Raw genomic sequence first — 22,393 nt, forward strand, 5'->3', positions numbered from 1 at the left:
GTTAGTCCAAACTCATTCATAAAAGGGCTCTAAATTACATGCAACCTTCCTGCAATTCGCAAGCAAAGAGAAATGAATGAAGAATTTAACTAATGACAGAATCACCATGTCACTGCATATAAACCAAATACAATGTCAGAATCACCATGACAACATAGATACTAAGCTCAATGCCTCATCCATGGAATATCATTGATGCATTTCAGTTAACTTGTTATCAATTGGAGAACTAATACCATGGCTACTTCCAATTAAGTGGTGAAGAAGCACACCTGCTGCAACACTCACATTCAAGCTCTCAACAGCCAGAAAAGATCGGAATTCCTCGATTGAGCAACCGGAATTTACTTCCTTGGTTTCCATATCATCAACATCTCCAGTTGTTATGTCTGTAGGAATATTTCCCGGGATTCTAACTAACTGAGTGCATGATCTCTCCACTAAAGGCCTCAAGCCAGTGCCTTCACTGCCTAAAACAAGAATGGTTGGCACGCCTGGCAAAACCTTGTTCAAGGGAACAGCTCTTGGAGAAACAGAACCCCCGAGAACCCGCCAACCGTTTTGTGCCGAGGAAACTAAGAACTGCATCATATTCTTGCAATATCTAAGCTCCATTAATTCAAGTGAGCCAGCACTTGCCTTGCTGACGACACCGCTTAATGGAGCTGAATTTTTAGCACATAGTACCACCCCTGAGGCTCCAAAGAAGTAAGCTGACCGAATTATGGCACCTAAATTCTGGGGATCAGTAACCTCATCTAAAGCTACCCAAAGTGAAACTTTCTCCTCATCCGGGACAGGGTCTAATTCCTTTATCTTGACCATCTCAAGGGGAGAAGCATCGAGCACCAAACCTTGATGGGGGCGATTATCAGCGATCATATTAAGATCATGCTTTGAAACTTCTTTTACATTTAGCCCGAGTTTTTCAGCCAACTTAAACACTTTTTCGAACCCTTTCTTATCCTTCTTTTTCCGATTATTACTACTCAAATCTAATCCTTCTTGGACATACAAAGCATAAAACTCCCTTCTCCCAGCTGACAATGCAGCCAAAACAGGACCTACCCCATAAACCCCTTCGCCAACCATTTTAGGTAAAGTTGATTCAGTGGCCTCTTTCCATGTTTTTCTACCCCAACTCTCTTGCTTATTCCATCTTCGAAATTCCGGTTTCTCGGATCCAAATTCTCTGTCCACCATTCCTCTAAACCTACCCTTAATCTTGTCCCATCTCGGATCATTGACAAGCTCATCTTCTTCCCTCACTTCTTCTTCTTCATTGCTTTCATCTCTTTTGCTATGACTACCATTAAGTCCATTACGACGATCCCTTATCATATCTACTTTCCTATGCCTGCTCTCTTTAACATCCTTTCCACCTATTTTTCCAAAAAATGATTCATTTGATTCCTCCCAAGAGGAGCTACTATTATTCTCTTTCTCCAACCTATCCAATGATTCTTCCCAAGAAGAACGACTATCGGTCTTTGCAATCGCCACTTTATGCGACCCTTTACCTCTATTCACTTCCCCTGAGGCTAACCAAGGTAATGCCTTTCCAGCTTTACTAAAGACCCTATCTTCACCAACTCTTTTCGAATTCAAACTCGAAAAACTTCTAGCTCTAACCAAAGAACAACACTGTATAGCACTTCTAATCCTAAACTCACTTAAAACACTTTCAGGTTTTAAACACTTATGGTGAAAGTGGAGACCTTTATGGGTGCTATACATCAATGAAGGGTTTTGGGAGGGTTTTGGAGAATACCTAACTGGCAAAAGTTGGGTTTTTGAGGTTTGTGAAGAAAACCTAATAACAATTGGAAAAGCTTGGTTCTTTGTCAAATTAGAGTACATAGTGTGCATTTATAGATTGAATTACAACCAGAACTCACTTTACTAATAAAGAGATGAACTTTGAAAATTTGAAACAGCAATTCAGTGAAAAAAAAACTCTACCTGGATTTTTAAAGCAGAGGCTTTTAACATGTGAAGGAATCCATAGCAAATCAGCTCTGGGTTTTTCTATCTGGTTCTGATAGCAAAAGAAATTATCTTTTTTAGGTTTCCTTTGGCTGCAGAAGAATAAAACGACGCCGCCATTGCAAAACATCCATTTGGAGTGACTGAAATATCCTTCTTAAATGCAAAATTGGATTATTCGTATTTTGACCCTGTACTATGGTGAAATTATCTTTTTGGTACCTATACAATTACTATCATTTTGTATACCAAGTTACCCCATTGTTCATTTATGTTAAGATAAACTTAAAGCCTATCACATGGCAACATGTCCACAATTTAATTTCTGCACAAGTATAAAAAATAATAGTAAAAAAAATTATATAAATATCAAAACGTTAATTTAACTATAGTATATGAATCAAAAGAAGTAATAAGCTGTCATCTTTATAAATCCAAATAAATATATCCATCTATTTTTATGTTGAATAAATATAAAGAAAATAACATATTTACCCCAAAAACTTTAGTCAATCTTTTAATATGATATCTCTACTTTCAAAATGTCTATTTTAATGCATGCACCTTCATTCTGTTTTATCAACGTGACCTGTCAGGACACATGACCTAATTATAAGTTTCATGTCCCAAATTTTGTCTAAAAGTATTTGTATTCCTTATAATGAGAGGGACCTGATATTAATTAACCCTTTTATCTCTATTTCCTTTCCATGTACGAAATAATAAGTAACCCAGAAAATGGAAGAAAGAAAAAACTCCAGCCTCCTCATTTCAAGTGCATGTGAAAACTCCCCTCTTCTCCCCCTCAAATTAACTCTTTAGAAATGTGTTAAAAGCTTCCTTCGACCAAGAAAAAAACAAAATCCCCCATTTTCTCGCTTTTTTCCCCATTAAAATAGAAAATAGTCTACATTTTCTTGTTTGGTTTATTGGGTAATAATTAATAATGGCGGTGAAATAGTGATGAAACAACAAGTTGAGAGACGGTAAGCGTGAAAAGCTGCCGGTGATAGGCGGTGATGATGGGAGTGTTTTTCAGATGATTGGGTTTGTGGGGGATAGCCCAAATTCACCCCCAAAAGTCCAAAATTTTCCTCAAAGTTTAGGGTTTTTCTCCAACCCATCAACGCCAATGTTGTAATCTCAACCAATTTCAAGCTCGATTCTTTGTTGCCGAACCCAACTTCTAGAAGTAGAGGGTGGAAATCATATTGGGTTGAAGATGAGTTTTGTAGCCCATATTTTAGTTTTGGGTTTTTCTCCAACCCGTTGTGTCAAATATATTTTAGTTGAGATTTAAAATAACAAAGGTATAGTTATTTTCAAGTCCCTTGACTTAATCATTTAAACTCTTTTCTGACAAATCATGTCATGCGTCATTTTGTGATTTCGCCACATGTTCTGACAGGACAGAAATTAACACAGTTAGTCAGAGTTACCACATTGATAAACTAGGTGCACGTATGGGTATCCAGATAGACATTTTGAAAGTAGAGGTATCACATTAGCAGATTGACCAAAGTTCAGGGGTAAATATATCATTATCCCTAAATATAATTATTCGTGTATGAACATATAAGCATCAAATGATGTTGTATTAGTAATTCTATTAATAATTTGCGAGAATTGAATCCAATTAAAATTTCACGTATAACATTATACATTAAACAAAAAGTCTGTAGTTTTGAGATTTATTCTAAAGAAAATGAAAACTCAATTCAATATTGTTGGAGCTAGGGAGCCTTTGCCCTAAAATTTTGGAAAAATTTTATTATGCCCTTTAAAATTAAAAATATATATAAAAATTCTTATTAGTTCTCTTTTTCTTTATTGAATTTTAATTATACCGAAGATTTTTAAAAGTTCTTATTATACCCTTAAATTTTATGAATAATTTAATTAAACCTCAAAAATTTTTGAAAATTTTTTGTAGGCCTCCCAAAATTTAATGGCAGGTTGTGCCACTACATCATACATTAAAATCCTTCATATAATTATGAATTCCATCTCTCTATGAAAATTGAAAAGTTAGTCTCTATTTTAATTTCTTAGAATTTGATTCTCGCACTTTAAAAAAGGAAAAGCTAATTAAGTTGTTAATAAACAAATGATTTTCAACCATTGATTTTTACTAATTTGTTGAACTATTGATTTATATTTGTCTACAAATTATCGAATTGTTGAGTTTCAAGCCAATAATTCGACAAAAAATTTAATACTATTACTAAAGCGGTGATAAGTTTACTCGTGACTAGAGAGCGATTACGGTGATTTTCATGTTTTTCATTACATTATTCTCAAATTCAAGGATACATTAAAAGTAGTTTCAAACTGAAATCACAAACACAAGACATTATAAAAAAATTCTTTAATTGATATTAATGTAAGATTTTATAATTTTATATGAACAACAAAAACAAATTGTTAAAAGCCAAGTTGTAATGGGTTATATTCAAGCTCAAATACTTACTAACACTAATTTTTTTGAGATATGTGGTTGTCTCTTCGAACAATATAATCTTTAAAGCCCGAATCTAACTTATCTCTCTAAAAATATAATACACCTTGCCAATGTACTGAATACTTATTTTATTTAAACAGGAGTAACAAAAGATTTCGTAGAATCTACTCAAACTATGCCCTACAATGGCTAACTCATCTGTTCAATTAAAGAGTCAAATTCACATGGTGAACACATCTTATTGGAAGCACATTTATAGCCTGGATGTAGAAAAAGAACCAACCTAAGTTTGATATAATTAATAGAAGCATCTCATGTGAAAAGCTTCATCTTTTTCGATCTATAGGTTTTGTTCCATTCTTATTAGTCTTTTCTCTTCATCCAATATCACTTTCCAGTTTATCAAGTGATAAATTCTTCTATGTTTATCCAAAAGAAAAATATTTGTATCAAATAAAAAGGGGCATTTGCTGATAATCCAATGCAATAAATTTTGAGGGGAAAAACCCTAGTATCAATCAACAAATATAGCAAAAATAAAGCAAAGGAAACTTCAAACAAGCAAGGCTCAACTTACAAGTTGGGTCTACATAATTCGCAAATATAGCTAGATATAACAATTTCTACTTAAATTAAATCGATGATCAAACCAGTCAAATCATCAAAAATTGATTTATCAAATTTTGTCATCGATACATTTGTGTAATTATATCACTTTAAGAGTAAATCATTATGAATTGATAAGTTTTTTTTATTATATATAATTGTAATTGAATTCAGATTATTTTTGGGAAGGTAAACCCGGATCAATAGATCACAACTTGATAAATATATTTGATAGTAAATAAATTTTGACAAAAAATATTACCAATGTCGATAATTATACCAAAATTTTAAATTGAAGAAATAATTTTAGTAGAAGACTATCTTCAATGCTAGAAAATGAAGCCGATTAGTAAGACTTGGGATGCTTTTGTTGAAAATTAAAGCTTCCCCATTATGGATATTTGAATTTATAGTACTTGTTATGTATACAAATAATTAACTTAAATTTTATATTGAATTAATTTATATTTAAATTATTGTGTCTCTATAAAAATATATATTTCTTTAGTTTGAAATAATAAAATTTAATTATTTATAAAATAGGAAGCTTTATATTTCGTATGTAAAATTTTATAAATAACATATATAATCTAATCTAAAAGATTATAATTATATTAATTGTATTACAATTATTATGGTCATTTATTCATTATTCAGAAAAAATTGTATAGTGAAGGGTTGGATTAACTTAAACAAATATATTCATAAACATATAATTGAGTATGTTTACGGACAATGTTCATGAATAATAAATAAATAAGCATATATTATATTTTTAAATTTAAAATAATCAAATGCAAATATTAATCATTATATTATAAATAAATAAAACATATACAAATCAAAATAATTTTATTAATACATACTAATGAAACAATAAATAAACTTTAAAACGAACATAAACGAACTGGACAAGTTATACTTGTATTCGGTTCGTTTAATAAGCAAGCTTCAAAATCTTGTTTATATCCATTAAGTTAACTTAATAAAGAAATAAAAACCAAAGTAATTATAAAGGGAGGATGGGTTGATTTACGTTCCAAACATTTACATCCTTTGAAACGTTTTGAGCGTTGGGAGCGTTTTGTTGAACTTTGAATTCGCTCGCTCAACCAATGCAACTCTGGTGATAGCTGACCAGTCAGAAGCTAATACTCACAAATTTGAATGATTGCTTCTCAACATTTCACCACAATTTCTAGAATTATATATAATTCTTGATTGTGCTTAAAAACAATTTGGGTAGATTTTTTTTTAAAGAATTTCTTTTTAAACAATTTTATTAGAGATTTTGATGTTTTTGTTTTTGTTTTTGTATATCATGCTTAGAATTACCCATAGTCATTTCTCAACTCATAAATAGGAGGATAATGTGCTTCAGCGTACTCGAACCCATATCCTCCTGCATTGGCAATAATACCTATGTCAATTAAACTAAATCTCGGTCAAAAAATTTACTTTTTAAAAAGGGTAAAAGGCATACATATTTTCTATAATTTTACAATTTTTAGTTTAATTTTTGTGTATTTCGTAGTTTCAATATATTCTCTTATTATTTTTTTCTTAGAAGAAAGTATTGGCATGTTTTTCTTTCAAGAGAGTTGTTTTTAAAGAGGTAATTTTATGTGGAGGTGTTCTTTTAAGTTGTTTTATTTAAACATATTTATTTTATTATTTAAGAGTTGATTGAATTGATGTCATCTTTTATAAAATAATAAGTAATTATCATGAGAGTGTTTTTATTCTTTTATATTTTATGTAAAATCTAAAAAAATTCACGCATAATATAATTTGAACTTAAAACATCATAGTATTTAATATATTAGCTTCACCATTTTAAACATATAAATCATAATATAAATCCTCATTTATTTGTTATATTATTATTTTATAAACATATTTGTATAAACCACGCGCATTAATCATTTACGATGATCTTTCCAAGCAAACACGAGCTTATCACCAAATATCTCTTTCATTATGAAGACCGTCGGGTCATGAAGCTTATCTAGGAGATATTTTTTATTTGCATTCACATCTTTTAGAAAAAGCCGCTAAATTAAGTTCTCAGTTAGGTGAAGGAAGTATGATTGTTTTACCAATAGTTGAGACCCAAGTCTGGAGACGTCTCGACGTATATTCCTACTAATGTGATTTCCATTACAAATGGACAAATACTCGTATCCGCCAATCTATTCAATGCTAGAATCAAACATACTATTAATGTGTGGATTTCTGTCTCCGGAATACGATCCGCAGCTTAAATTAAAGCTATGAAACAAGTAACATATTCTATAATATATATATATATATATAAACTTTAAAAAAGAAAAGTAGCCTTAAAAATACATAATATTTTTATGTAATACTTATATCGATTCATAACCTCTAAACCCTTAAATCAAATGAAAAAACACGCTTAAGTACGCTCAAACCCACATCCTTCTTATTATAACAATAATAATAATACCACTACTCAACTTTAAAAATATATATTTTTATTTTTATTTACTAATATATAGAGAGAGAGAAAGTAGAACCCACATCACTATTTATTCACATTGATCTGCCGATTTCATAATCCATTCCAACTAGTTTACTTTTAAAATCATCAGTTACATTGAACTCCCATTTTCATACCCTATTAAACATCTAATTATAACAACTATTATTTGTCTCTCCACTTTATCAAACATTTAATAGTTTCCCCTCTTTTAAAAAAACATATTTTGCTTCCTTTGACAATGTTTATATATATGCCATGGACTACATTAGGGTACAACAGTCTGTTTGTTAGTCAAAGATGTTGTAATGTGTAGCAGAAAGGATCCCAAACCATGGATCATCACCAACTCCATTGATATTTTCCTCTTGAAAGCTTGAACCACTCAAAACATGTTGTGGGTCAACCTCAAAATCAACAAAATGATCCACCATCATCCCTTGACCTTCATTACTAACTCCATTGCTACACCAAGCGGCTCCATAATTGTTCTCAAAGGGAAGATATGGCATTGAAAACTGATCAGTTTGGTCCAAAACCAGTGCTGGATACTCATAGTACTTTTTCTGGTATGTTTTCATGTCTGTCATGTAAGAAGACGATGTAGTACGGCTGCTTCCATCGGAACCTACAGCTTTACAAAATGGTGCTGCTGAGATGGTTGTTGTTATTTCATTGTTGCCGCCTTTGATCTTTGCGGCCAATAGTTTTTTCTTCAACTTGGTGTTCCAATGGTTCTTTATATCATTGTCTGTTCTTCCAGGCAGTTGAGCAGCTATAACAGACCACCTAAACCAACCAACAATACATAAAATTATGGTTAAATTCTGCTATTAACCCTATACTTTATAAATTTTGTCGATTTAGTCCTCATCAAACTATAAATATTAAATTCATTAAATTAAGCTAGGTTCTGTTATTTCCAAAATCTAATGCAGCAAAGATATTATCATATGTAATGCCATGCCAGCTTTTTTTTTCAATATATCACTCACTAAAAACCAATTAATGGATTAACAAATGCCATTTTGTGTCAAGACTAAAATTTCATATTGTGAAAAGTATAAAGATTTAAAATGATCCAATTAGAAAATATGAACTAAATCTACAACTCTACACATAGTACATGACTAGTAATTGAATTTAACTTTTATTGTTTTGGTCAGGACTAAAATTGACCAATTCAAAAGGTAAAAGGACTATAATTGATCAAATTAAGGTATAGAAACTAAATTCATAACTTTTGCAAAGTATAGTGACTCATAGCAATTTTTAACCTAAACTTATTCACCATAATCTTCATATTTGAACTTGATCATTACCTCTCAATAATATCATCTCCAAAATTCGAGCAAACTAAACAATTTAGGGATTTTGAATTAACATACCTGCTTCCTAGGGTACTATAAAGGGAGCAAATGATGTTATCTTCTTCCTCGGAAAACCCTCCATGCTTGATGTCTGGTCTTAGATAATTAAGCCACCGTAGACGACAACTCTTCCCACATCGCTTAAGGCCTGTAACATCATCGTCATCATCATTATGTATGCAAGCATGCATGCATGTATGTATGTGTGTATGTATGCATGTATGTATGGTAAGAAACCTGCTTTACGAGGAAGAGTAATCCAATTGCCCCCAGTGCCATGTTTGTGAATGTAGTTTACGAGGGTGTTATCTTCATCGGGGGACCATGGTCCTTTTCTAACGTTGGATTTATCACAACAAGGAGCTCTTACCATTGATAAACAAGAAACTCAAAGCAAAAGCAAAATGATAAAATTATGAGAGGGGGGGGGTGTTAAACGAAATGTCTTTGCTAGCTGTGGGTTTTTAAGACATGGACTCTGGATATAAAAAACCATTGTGAAAGTTGACTTTTTTCGACAATTAAACAAAAGAAAAGGGACCAATTGCATAATTTTCTTCAATTTTTGGGGCCCGGTCTTTCCTAGAAATTATTTACTTGTTTAGGGTGACAAGTGAAAGTCAACCACCTAGTTAAATGTATAATTGAGCCGAGCTGAGCCAAGTCTTAATACTCCCGAGTTTGAGCTTGATACTTGACTTGAGCTTAGTTAAATAGTTATTTTTAAGCTAGAATTTGGCTCAAGATATAATCGAGCTTCTTGAATTTGGCTTGATAATTACGTTTAGGGTTAATTATGTATATTAAGGGTAATAATATAATTTAATAATATAGAAATATAAAAAGTTCAATAAGACTTGAAAGCCGTTCAATTCAAGTATTATTAAGCTCAAATTGGGCTCAATCGATAGCTTAAGCTCAGCTTGATAATTACCCAATGCTAAACATTTCGTTGGTACGTGGCAAGGCGTTCCCCCAAGCGCCGTGAACTTGTTGGCTCTAGTCGAAATCGGGAGACAAAACCCAAAACTATAACTGAGCATAAACACCTTGGGCAAAATACTTCCATTATTGAGGGGCTCCTCGACTTCCCTAACAACACTCCAAAAAGATATCTCTCAGAGTAACAGTGACATTCCCTAAACAAGGCTATTCGGGTTTTACCTATAAAATTTTTTAAATTCAAGTTATTTCATACACGAGTTATTTTATGTTTAATCATTTTTATTCGAATCCTAAATTTTTTAAGATAAAATTAGATTTTCAATTTAAATTAATGAAGTGAAAATTTGGAATTGGGTCAAAATTGGCAAATTATTTTCTTACATAAGCACAGTGAAGATGACTGAAACAAATGTGAAGTACTTTTAGCTTTGATTAAGTTTTCACGCGGTTTCTACTTCTCCCTTTCATATTTGACCATTTTTTACATATCATTTTTGCCCAAACAGTTTACCATTTCTGTTTATAGAAAAACAAAAACAAAATTAAGCCAATGGACCGTAATATTAGGTTAAAATATGTAATTAACTCTATGTATTTTTGAAATTTAGTCTTTATATTTTATTTTAGAAAATTACTTTTTATTTTTAAAATTTAAATTTTATTGTTAATGTTGTTATTTTTTTGGTTAAATTTATTGATGACATTTTGAAATTTAAAAAATCATTTGATAGTTATGTAATTAAAAATGACGTAATTAACTTGAATTTTTAAAAATAATAATAGTGTTAATAATTAAACCTGAATTTTGAAATTTGAAATATAGAGGACTAAATCGCTAAAAGAATTAGAGAATAATTTTAAAATTTAAAAGTATAAAATTTATGGCATATTTTAATTTTCTGTCGAGTTTATCATGCACAATTGTTATATGTTGGTTTCCAACCCACCATATGAGATTATTTCGATTTTTAATTAGTTTGTGGTTTGTATTAATTTAATTCTACTTTGAGAAAGAATGATGACTAAATGGTTATTATAAGAGACAATTGCAAATAGAGCTGTTAACGGGTTGGGTCAGGCTTAAGCGTGATGTCGACACACTTTATGCTAGTCTAAGCTAAACCCAGCTTGAAACATAGGCCTAAAATGTATTCCAAGCCCGTCACATTTGTAAATGTTTGATACAAGTGCATCTTAGGTCTACCTATATTTTTTAATTTTTTAAAATTGTTTTAATTTAATAATTTTATATGTGTTATGAAATAAATAATAAAAAGAACAAAAGAAATGGAAGAAGTGTCAAATTATGCTTTACACCTGTTATAATGATAATGTTTCATTAATATGCTAAGTTTATCAATTAATATAATCAAAATTGAAAAAGAAAAAAAAAAGCAAAATATAAATTTAATACTAGAACCACATTATTGTTGGGCCCAAATCAATGGTCCATGGTCTTCACTCATGGATACCTTGAATAAACTAATGCCAAAAAGTGGTCCAATAGAAAATACAAGTATTATTTCAAGTGGCCCCTTATTAACTGGGCTGCCAATAAATAATGGGATTGGGATATTTTAGGATTTTGATATATGAAAGATTCATATATTTTTTTAATGATAATTTTAAAGAAATTTAATATCTATTTTTAACAAACTTACATGTGTCTCTTCTTTTTAAATATCTATTTTTTAATATTTTACTATACCCGAATAGGATACTTGTCAACCCATTGACCTTACTCGTGAAGTCTAAAATTTTCACTGACAGTGTAGCAAATACTTTCCATGGTTTGTTGACAGAGTCAAAAAAGAACATTTCATAAATTTAAACTTTGGGACGATACAAACCCGAATGTATTAATAGTCGAGTGGCCTCTATTATAGTTTATCATACGTATATGTGTTGAAGGGTGATGGATCCACATCATTTTACAAACCTCCATACTTTTTTTTTTGTATAATTAATATTTTAACAATCCGACCATTAAATACATCAGTATAATTTTACATATCATCCATTTCTTTTTACATAAAACAAAAAGTAAAGGTAAGATAATTTTAATTTACTCAATATTTGACATGATTGTTTACATAAATAGAATGTAAATAATATGGTCAAATCATTGAAATATTATCTATACATATATATGGTTAAAATATTCCATTAGTCCCTGTACTTTTTCAAATTTGGAATTTCATCCTTGTGATTTTATTTCCTGATTTCAAAATTAATGTCTATTTGTTAACACTGTTTAAAAAATCTCGTTAAATTTGTTAGTCTAACATTTTGAAATAAAAAGTATTGACTGGTAGCCATGTAATTAGAAAAACAACATTATAATGAACTTGAATTTAAAAAATAATTTCACGAATATTTAATGATTGGACCTAAATCTTAGAATCTAAAAATAAAAAATAAAAGTCGTGAACATAAAAATTATATGGACTAACTTCTAAATTATCCCAAATTTAAAACCATGCCTCATCGTAGCTCCTTTTTCTATGGATTATATAATATCATAATTACCTACTCCAAAAAAGAAAAAAAAGTCCAAAAGATAATGTGTAGCTGTTTCTATCAAAGGTTTTCAACATCACCATTAGCCTTTTGATTTAATTTTCATTTTCTATAAATGAACTGTTTTAAGATTAAATTAAAAAAAAGCCAAATCTGTTTGAATAAAACCTAACAGTCTACCCTAAACCATCGGATAAGTTTGGTTTTATTTATTTATTTATTTTATGTGTGTGGACCAAAATAAATAAAAATTGCACATGAAAGTGACAACCAACTCCCAGATTTTAATATCACTTGCTTTGTTTGACGGTAACCTAGATTTGCCGGGTGATCACACTACATCAAAACCCTATTCCCATTTTATTATTTCACAAAATCCAAACTCAAAGTCTAACCCTAGTGTTGGGTTTAGTTCCATTTTTACTTCTCCTTTATATTGTGAACGGAGTTAAATCCAAATTTTCTCACTTCTCCTCGGGTTTCCCCATTAATTTTATAATTCATGAAGATTGATTTTTTTCGAGGTTTGTATCTGTCGCTCTCTATATAATTTAAACTAGGACAAGACTCATTCATGACAATACTTGAATTAAATCTAAACAAAATTTACTCATCAATGTACAAGTTAAAAGGTTGCAATTATCCGAATGAAATGATACTTTTTATATTTAATTTATAAATTTTAATAATATAAAATATCTTATTTTTAAGATGAAAATAACTTTAGAATACGATATAAAATTTAATTTATTAAAAATTGGAAGCCGATGAACTAATTTGATTCTAATTGATAGAATTTGGGTTGATTTGAGTATTTTAGATCAATTTAGGGTTAGTATTTGATACATTGACAACATAATTTTTAATTACAACAAATAACCTTAAATTTTGCAATGTCTTTTCTTTTAAATATTTTGTTATACCCTTCTAAGACACTTATCAACACCCTAATCGCTTGTAGGGTATAAAACCTCTACTAAAATATACAAAATATTTTCTCTTCACTTCAATTTTAAAAATCATAATACGGATCGGAATCAAGCCAAACCATTATCACCCAAAACATTATCTTTTCAAAATTTCATTTTTTAAAGTATCTTTTAAGTTATTATCTTTTTTTATAAATAAAGGTAGTAGAAATTATTACAAACAACTCATTTTGTCATAGTCAATCCCTCTAAATCATCATGAATCAACTCCGAAACATGATCCGTTGGTTGCAAGAATTTGTAAAAACCTAGCTCCCATCTAAGGGTATGTTTAGCCAAAGCATCCACAACCTTGTCACCTTCCATGTGAACATGTATCTTTTAAATGATTTTAATGATTTACATCATAATCAATAGATTATATTCCAATTCTTTAATTCCTTCACTTAAGTAGTATGATCTCCACTCACGTTTCGGCTTAGGTTAATTGTTTATTTTTTGACTAAATTATAGTGTAAAAATTTAAAGATTACGATCTGTTATAAGTTCTGTATATTTGGAATTTAATCTCCATACTTTCATTTTTAGAAATTTAGTCTCTCTACATTTCAAATTTAAAAATCTAGGTCCATCTGTTACCATTGTTAAAACTCTTTTGTCTGGGTCTAGCATTTTGAAAAAATAAAAATAAATTTGGTATCCACATAACAAAAAAAATTGTAACGAGTTTTAATTTAATAAATAATTTTAACGGTGCTAACGATTCTTAAGAATTCACATAATCATTTTAATTAGAATAAAGTATTTAGACTAACTAATGACATAATAAAAGTTGAGGTATCAAATTAAAATTTATCCATTCTTATAGTCTGAAAAGTATAGAGATTGAAATTAAAATTTACCCGTAATGTTCTCATGTCCAGAAAAGGAAGAAAATGGACAAGTGGCCTTTCTTTTATATATAGTTGTATAGATTATATATCCATACATATAATTGAACACCACTTTTTGTTATAGGGATCGGATTAAATTAATTTTTTATTAAAAAGATTAAATAAGTTTAAATTTTAATAATTTTAATATTTGAAAATATCATTTACCATTAACAATATTAAAATTTTGAAATTTTTTACTGTTTTTGCAAAATGATTTTTTTTGAATTAGAACTGCAAATGAAAAAAATTATTTTTAATCGTAAATATTAATTTTATTAGGACTTAGCTTTATTTAATTTTTAATAATATAAAAATAAATTAAGACATTTAATCCAATCCCTAAATTATTTGGATGGAATATTGATAATGGGTCATGACCATGATTAAGATTTTGCATTGACATTTTAAAATCATGTTTGAAGACTTTTATGCAAGAAAGCAGCAAAAGTCATCATCATCACATGTCCAAGAAATCTTTCAATTTTTTCCCTTCGTATAATTCAACTTTTTTCTTTTCGTTTTGGACTATATTTAAACATTACATTATCTTATTTGTCAAAAAAATGCTTGACATAATTGGGAATTAAACCATAAACTTTGTACTTGCCTCTTTTATATTATAGTAATCCATTCATATACCTAAAGAGATCAATATATTTTATAATATTTATACAAGTTATTTTAAGGTTTTCCTTTTCCTTTTTTAATTGCCAAATATGACAATGGGCAAACGTCAAAGTGGGTCTTGTTGGAAAGTGATAAATTTAATGAGTCCAAACATTAGATGTAGGGTAGGGTTTTGATCTTATTATAAAATAATAATCAAGAATATAGACAAAGCATTACATGTGTTATATATATTAGCATTCACTATAAAAGCAGGTCGTCGGTTGAAGGGACATCATTATTTATCACCATCAGTATTTAAATTGGGGCTGCGAACCAGACCTACCACTGACCATCAATAATAATAGCTACGTCATTTGGGTTCGGGTTTAAATATTTGTTGATTAAGTATTGGTTAAATTAATTTAGGTATTGTTGTGAATGTAAGAAATCATGAGTTTGGGTGCGCTGAAATGTATTATTCTCCTATTTATACTAACTTATTATTTAATCTAACATATAGAGACCAGCTTGTCATTTCTTAAATAAATAAAGTAAAATACAATCCATAATACTTTTATCGCAAAATATTTGAATCTAAAATTCAAGTTACAATATTCCTTCTCTATGTGAATCCTAAATAATATTCGATTCTTCACTAACCCTTACTATTTTTAGATGATTGTGTCTTCTTTCTTAAATTCCTTTCTTTTTTAGTTCAGGATTCAAAATTAATAATTTTCTAGTATGATACCATGAATAATTTATATGATATAACTTTGTTTGATGATTAATAATTCAAAAAACAATTTATTAAGATGAACAATTTGACAAAATAACTAAATTAATGTTTCAAATCTAAAATGCTTTGCTTAACCTACAAGTTAATGTTCTTACACAAATTTATATGTTATTTTGTCATAAAAACATTTATATGGTGAGTCATATTATTGACTACTTAATTTTGTCCCAAATATTTATATTTAATATATAATTTATTGTGTCAATAGTTTTTACTTGTTGGTTAACGCAGAGTGACTAGTAAAATTTATCTCAAATATTTAATTTATCGTGTTAAGCCTTATTTTTTAGTTAAGATGGAAGATTCGAGTTTCAAGGACAAAATGGGTTTGTCAATAACCTTAACCTTAACCTTAACCTTAAAAATTAAAAATCTTTTTAACTTTTATAAAATTATAAGTTAGTATAATTATAAAATTACACTTTAATCTTATAAAATCATCTAAAATAATTTTCGGTTTTGTTCATGCAAGTATATATATATATATATATATATATTATGGTGTTTTAGAAAATATAATTTTTTAATTTTCAATTAATGTAATTTGACTAAATTTCCTTTATGGCAAGACATATTGTAAAAGTGGGTTAATGTTAAATTTTATATGGAAAAGGAAAAAGTATAAGATTCGACTGGTGGAATAAAAACAAAGCCATTAAATAGTGAAACCTAAGAGTAAAGGTTGGGCATTTATTTGGGGTCATAAAAAGAGACCCCACCTCACCCTCTACTATTATTATTATTATATTAAACAATTTTAGTACACTCAATTTCTTTAATATCAAAATTTTGATTTAAACAATTTAAATTTAAATTCGATAATCTAAATTTAAAATAATTTAAATGTATAATTTTAAATTATCTAAATTCATAATAATTCAAATAATAAATTTTAAATTGATCCGAACCGAAATGATGAAAGGTTAAAATCAAAGTTCAATTTTTCATAATTATTCCAAAACCACATCAAAAGACTAGAAACATGATTTGGTCTAGTTTTTTTGCACGTCCAAAATCATCAAACGACCCCACGGTTGCGTGTTACAAGTGTTTAAAGGAAAAATGGGAAATATAAATTAAAATGGGCAAATTATATTTGATGTCACTAATATATTTATATTTCAAAAATTATAAAATAGTGATTAAATTATTCAAAAGTTTTCATTTGTATCATTGCGCTTTTAGGTTTTTATTTTTCAAAAGTCTACTTAGCGAGCTCCAAGTGGTGATTGGACGATCAATATGGTGGATCAACTCATCGGTAAGTGAAAAAACATACTTTTAGATCCAAGTTGATCGGACAGCCTATGTTGGAGATTGGAAAAGAAATTTATTTGGATTGTAATTCGCAGATCCGTGATGTTAAAAAGATGTTTCATGAAAAAAAAGCTTAACTATAAACGAGAAGAATAATGAAAACTTTTGATGGATGTAGAGAGTGCAAACATAAAATACTATACAACAATAATTTTAATAACTTGATAATTTAAATAAAAACATTTAAATAATTTAATGATCAATTTATAATTTTTAAAATTAAATAATCAAAAGTAAAACTACCCATAAAACATAAAATAGTAAAAATCTTTCCTTGCTTTGCTTTGCTTCTTTCATAGACTAATATTATTTCATTCTATACTTGATAATTCTCACTATGGCCCACACTTGACTATGAACTGCAAAATAAATAAAAATAATAAAACTGCAAATTTTCTTAAAAAATTCATTAAGGATTTTGAGTATGTTGACTTTGGATTAAGTTCTTTGAACTGTACTTGGGAAAATCCTTTGCTAAGAAATTGAGTGTTTTGACTTTGGATTAAATTTTTAAGTGGTTAAAAAATAAGAAAAATCTAATCGAATTTGCTTAAAAATGGAACCCTACTTGAACATTAAAATTCTTTTCACCCAATTTATAAAACCAACCTAACATAAATCCTGATGATGAAATTGTGCACCCCCCAAAATGTGAAGATTTTGTCCTCACCCAAAAGAGATGCATGAAAGAATCAAGAATCAACTATAAAACAGGGTTTCTTCTATCGCACTCAATACCAAAGTCTACGGAGATTACATCACTAACACTAAAATTTGGCAGACTATTGATTGCATTAACTTGCAAGGACCATAAAAGAGCATACATAAGCTCTAAAATTTTACAATATTTAATTACACTATTTTTTAGTACAAATAAAAAAGATTAGCAACTTGGATAATCATAATTAAAAATACTTAATAAAAAGCACAATATCAACCATTACAATAATCCCCATTGCTTGCTTACCCTATACAAAAAAAAAAAAAGAGCTTAAGCTTCTTCTTTTTTAGAATTTTAAGATTTCTTCTTCTTCTTTTTAAACCTTTTTTAGAGGCTATATTCACAATGAAGAAACCTCAAAATAGATTAAAAGTTAATTTAAAAAAAAGGATTTTAGTTTCACTTTTAGTTTACCAAGTCCGAAACCCAATTCAAATCCGGACCTCCGGAAGATTGATCCGGGTTCACCCGCTCCAATGAATTTTCTTTACTCAGTTTCTCGAACATCTTTGCACGTAAATCACGTCCCGATTCGACCCGTTCCATTACCGGTTCTTCTTCACACGCTTTATCCCATGAATCCGGGTAGCTGATACCTGGACGGGTTAAGTTTCGGGTCGGAGTACTGGGTAAGCTGCAGAAACCGGGTCGGATCATTGCTGCTCTGGGGGATCCGAAACTGGAAGGTGACGAAGGGGAGCAACAGCCAACTTGGGTCTTCCAGGACTTGCCTTTTCCTAGCTGTAAGTTCCTTAAAGAGGTCACCATCTCGTTAATGGAAGCCGAACCGAGAGAACGGCTTAGCGACTGAGCCATCGGCGAGACCGGAGGTGAAGAGCAAGACTCGGCACGGGGACTAACCGGAGGTGAGCCAGAACCAGGTGAAGACCAAAACGTCAGCGTTTTACCACAAGGTGAACCGTCGTAAGTATCAGTAGAGCTTACGAGACGGAGCTGGTCAGGAGTATGAGCAAAGAAACAAACCCGACGACGACAACCCGACCCATCTTTACACGGTTGAGTCCGGTAACGAGCCGGGTGAAGCCAACACTCAAAAACCCCATGAGCGAACTCACATGAATCTCCTTTCCGGCAGTTCCCTTTACGAAAATCCGGGCATGCAGTACCCGAATAATGATACTTCCTCGGATCCCTCCGACGAGCTTTTTCACCGGGATGGGCGTACGGACACTCGGTCCAGTCATGAGACCGCCCACGAGCACACCTCCGGATTTTGAACTCGTACATCCTGAAATGGTCACAGGAATAAGCATCGACCGGTGAATCCGGACTATCCAAGCCCGGAAACTCGGAATCCAACTCAACATCCGGGCCGTTCGATGGCAAATAACGTTGTAAAGCTGATAACGCTTCATGGAGGTAAAACGGGTTGCCGTTACTGTTCAAGTTGTTGTCGGTTGCATTGTAATGGATAGGAGAGTAAACTACATCCGTCTGATCATCGTCAAGATCAGGCCAAGGTGGTACGTGGACGGTTGGATTTGGACGATGAGTTTCTCCAAGCATCATTTTTTCTTTTTTGGCTTGTAAGATTTGTATAGGGAAATACCGGCAAGTTTTGGATGCTTATAAGCAGAAGCTGGGAGTGGAAAGTAAGGTTGTTTAACTGTGGTTAGTTTTATATTAACCGTGGTTGGTTAAAAATCTAGGAGCTACTATAAATTATTTTTTTTAAAATGTGTCCACTTTCAACTGCGGTAAAAAATTATCTAGGTGCGGGTAATGTTGGAGTTACTGCTTTGTTATTTAAGCCGACATGAATGTTCACTCGTTTGACCGCCACGTGTTGGATTCATTTTAATGCTGCCAATGAAAAATATATGTGAAAAGCCCTATACCAGAAATTAAATTACATTTTGTCTCTCTTATTCAAAATGAATAAATTAGTTTTTCTTTTAAAAATTTTATTTACTTCTACCATTAAAAACGGGTGTGACAACAGAGTAATCAGACAGTTACATATGAAATGTCATTTGTACCTCATTTCAACATACATAAGCCAGTTTTTAATCGTTGAAATAGATGTGATTTTTAACAAAAATACCAATTTTCTTTTTAATGTAACATATAGGAACTGATTTGTTCATATTTTTAGTAGAGAAGGCAAAACATAATCCGATTCTTAGTATAAATGTCTCTATGATACTTTTACCAATAACTATAAAAAATATATAAAAGTAATTATTTTTATACACATTTTTTTGGTAAGAATAATAATATCAACTTACCTAAAATTCAATCAATATTCACAATTATGCTAATCTAAAAGTTACATTCTAAGAAAACACCTCATTTACAAATATATTTTTATGTTTTAAAAGAAATGAAATATAAATACTCTTTTGAAGGAATTTTCAATTCTACAAATACATTTTAAAAATTGGCACCTGTCATTAGTTTATATTTTCCAAATATAAAAAGTAATATCAGTAAGAATGTACCTTTAATAAATATAATTTTTGGTAAATTATATTTATCTAACAAGAAAAATATATATTTATAAAATTTTATTCATTAATTAGAATGGTAAAAGATTTGTATATATTCATCAATCTCGGATTTAATCGATGGTGACTCAATTTTATCTGAAGAAAAGCTTTGGAAAATAATTAACTCGTAGTATTAAAATTATATATAATTAATGTATTATACCAATTCCATAAATTCTTTTATAATAATATAATAAAATATAAAAATAAAATAACCCCAAAGAAAAAGCATCAACAATAAACAAATCATATAAAATTTATAAAATGTGTTAATTATTTAGCATATTTTAATCAAATTAAAAAATAAAAACCGTAAAATGGACGAGTGTAATTTTTACTGAAACGTGGCGGAAGTGCAGGGACATAGGTGTAGAGGAAAAAATAAGATGGTAGACCCCTAGGTTTCCAAAGGGATAAAGATGAAAAAAAATCCTTTTTTTCTTCACTTTTTTATTGAACTTTTTATTCCTTATTATTTAACAGTACAATTATAGTACAACCGAACATAATGATAAATGTCCATCTACTTATCTGACACCAAAATTAAAAACAAAATAAAATCTCAATCTCCTGTTTATTTATAATTAGTGTAAAAATAGCAATAATAGAAAAGTTAGATATTATAGTATAAAATAAAAGGTAAATTAAATGCATCCAACACTGAAAAATAAAAATAATTAAAATATTATTTCACATCTAAAACCACTATTCTTTTTGCTAGATTAGATCACCCAAGTTGACCCTTTTGACTTGTCATCGATTTTTGAGTAAATTTTATTTTGATTATTTTCGGGTTTAAGTTAATTCGGAGTTGTTTTTGCTTAGGTTATTGGAGTTGGAAGTTTTTAAAATTTAATCAATTTAAGTTATTTTATCGAGTTTGTTTGAATTTGGGTCAATTAAAATTTAAATTAAATTGGATTAGAATCGACAGATTTAATTTGTGTGGTTTATGAAATAACTAATGTACACGACCAAAAATAGAAGAAAAACTTTCCGTATATAGAATTTTTGTTTGATTTTGATATCTAAACTATTTATTTTCTTCTTAATTTGCTAAAAATTATTGACATCGAACTTTTGAGGATGAATTAGTACAAATTGAGAGTGCAGGTACCGAAACGTGATAAAAGGAAAAGTTGAAATACCAAAATGAAAAAAAGGAAGAATTCAATGGCCAAATCATAAATTAAAACCAAAGAAACTAAAAACATCTTTTCTAACGAATATGTTTTCATCATTAAGTCATATCCTTAAATGTTTGATAAATTAATTGAAAAAGAAAACTTTCAAAAATCTAATTTTTAAGTGTTTGATAATTCTAACAAAATTTCACTTACATCAAACTTTTTTAAAAAAGTCATAAATATTAAGTTAATTTTATTTTAAAAATATATTCAAAATAAATTATCTTTTATTAAAAATACATATTTAAATTATTATTCTAATTTTATCAAAATCTATCTAAAATAATATAAAATGTTATATCATTTTAAATCAATATTTATATTTAAGAATTTGGATGTAAGTTCAGCCCTTAGAAATTTTTGTACTTAATTTTTAATTTAACAAACAATACCTTAAAAGATAAAAAAAGGGTAAAAGATACTTACCCATCGGGTTTAGTGCAATATACAATTACACCTAGAGTCTGCTTCCATGAAAGATTTGTAGAAGATATTTCATTTTTATCAAAGTATTTAAAATTCTAAAACTAAATTTATTTGTTTGAATAAATAGATGGGAGAATTTCTAAATTTGTGAATAATTGCAAGATGAGATTTTAATAGCTTAATTTTCTTTTTTAATTTCGTGGAAAAAGGTGATTTTTTAAAATTTTCTTATAATTTTATTTAATTTAATATACATGATCGACTATAAGATTAAAAACTTAAACTTTAAAATTAGTTGAGTCTTAGTTCAATTGCCATGGACATTATTGTCAATGCAGGAGGATGTGAGTTCAAGTGTTTAAAAACGCATTATTTTCCTATTTAGGGGTTAGGAAGAAACTATAAATAATTTTAAATATTATGTAAAAAAATACATATATAATCGAAACATGAGATTATTCAAAAAAAAACTTAGACTTTAAAATCATTTGTACCCAATTCAAATATATATATATATATATATTAATTTACTCCAACAAGTTAACTTACTCCTATAGTGATCTCAATGA

General features: G+C 29.4%; 3 protein-coding genes across 3 annotated transcripts; all 3 read right to left on the minus strand.

Annotated features, from left to right (window-relative positions):
- Positions 1-69: 69 nt before the first annotated feature.
- Positions 70-2,098, minus strand: LOC105790649 (uncharacterized). Its single transcript, XM_012618392.2, has one exon. It carries the CDS (start codon positions 1,867-1,869, stop codon positions 190-192), a length of 1,680 nt encoding a protein of 559 aa, XP_012473846.1. The 5' UTR covers positions 1,870-2,098; the 3' UTR covers positions 70-189.
- Positions 2,099-7,599: 5,501 nt separating this feature from the next.
- On the minus strand, positions 7,600-9,367 carry LOC105770214 (transcription factor RAX3). The gene is made up of 3 exons (XM_012591315.2): positions 9,164-9,367; positions 8,945-9,074; positions 7,600-8,345 (listed from the first exon to the last, which is right to left on the minus strand). Exons 1-3 carry the CDS (start codon positions 9,297-9,299, stop codon positions 7,847-7,849), a joined length of 765 nt encoding a protein of 254 aa, XP_012446769.1. The 5' UTR covers positions 9,300-9,367; the 3' UTR covers positions 7,600-7,846.
- Positions 9,368-17,742: 8,375 nt separating this feature from the next.
- LOC105790572 (zinc finger CCCH domain-containing protein 49) lies at positions 17,743-19,271 on the minus strand. The gene has a single exon (XM_012618285.2). The coding sequence runs from the start codon at positions 19,229-19,231 to the stop codon at positions 18,107-18,109; it is 1,125 nt and encodes a 374-aa protein (XP_012473739.1). The 5' UTR covers positions 19,232-19,271; the 3' UTR covers positions 17,743-18,106.
- Between the last annotated feature and the right edge of the window lie 3,122 nt (positions 19,272-22,393).

Source organism: Gossypium raimondii, chromosome 7 (genome assembly GCF_025698545.1).
Source record: "Gossypium raimondii isolate GPD5lz chromosome 7, ASM2569854v1, whole genome shotgun sequence".
In the NCBI taxonomy this organism is placed as follows: domain Eukaryota; kingdom Viridiplantae; phylum Streptophyta; class Magnoliopsida; order Malvales; family Malvaceae; genus Gossypium; species Gossypium raimondii.

Coding starts and splice junctions, on each gene's coding strand:
- LOC105790649 (XM_012618392.2), bottom strand. CDS start 1,869: ATGCACACTATGTACTCTAATTTGACAAAGAACCAAGCTTTTCCAATT.
- LOC105790572 (XM_012618285.2), bottom strand. CDS start 19,231: ATGATGCTTGGAGAAACTCATCGTCCAAATCCAACCGTCCACGTACCA.
- LOC105770214 (XM_012591315.2), bottom strand. CDS start 9,299: ATGGTAAGAGCTCCTTGTTGTGATAAATCCAACGTTAGAAAAGGACCA. Junction 9,075..9,163: donor TACTCTTCCTCGTAAAGCAG/GTTTCTTACCAT, acceptor ATGATGTTACAG/GCCTTAAGCGATGTGGGAAG. Junction 8,346..8,944: donor TATAGTACCCTAGGAAGCAG/GTATGTTAATTC, acceptor TGGTTGGTTTAG/GTGGTCTGTTATAGCTGCTC.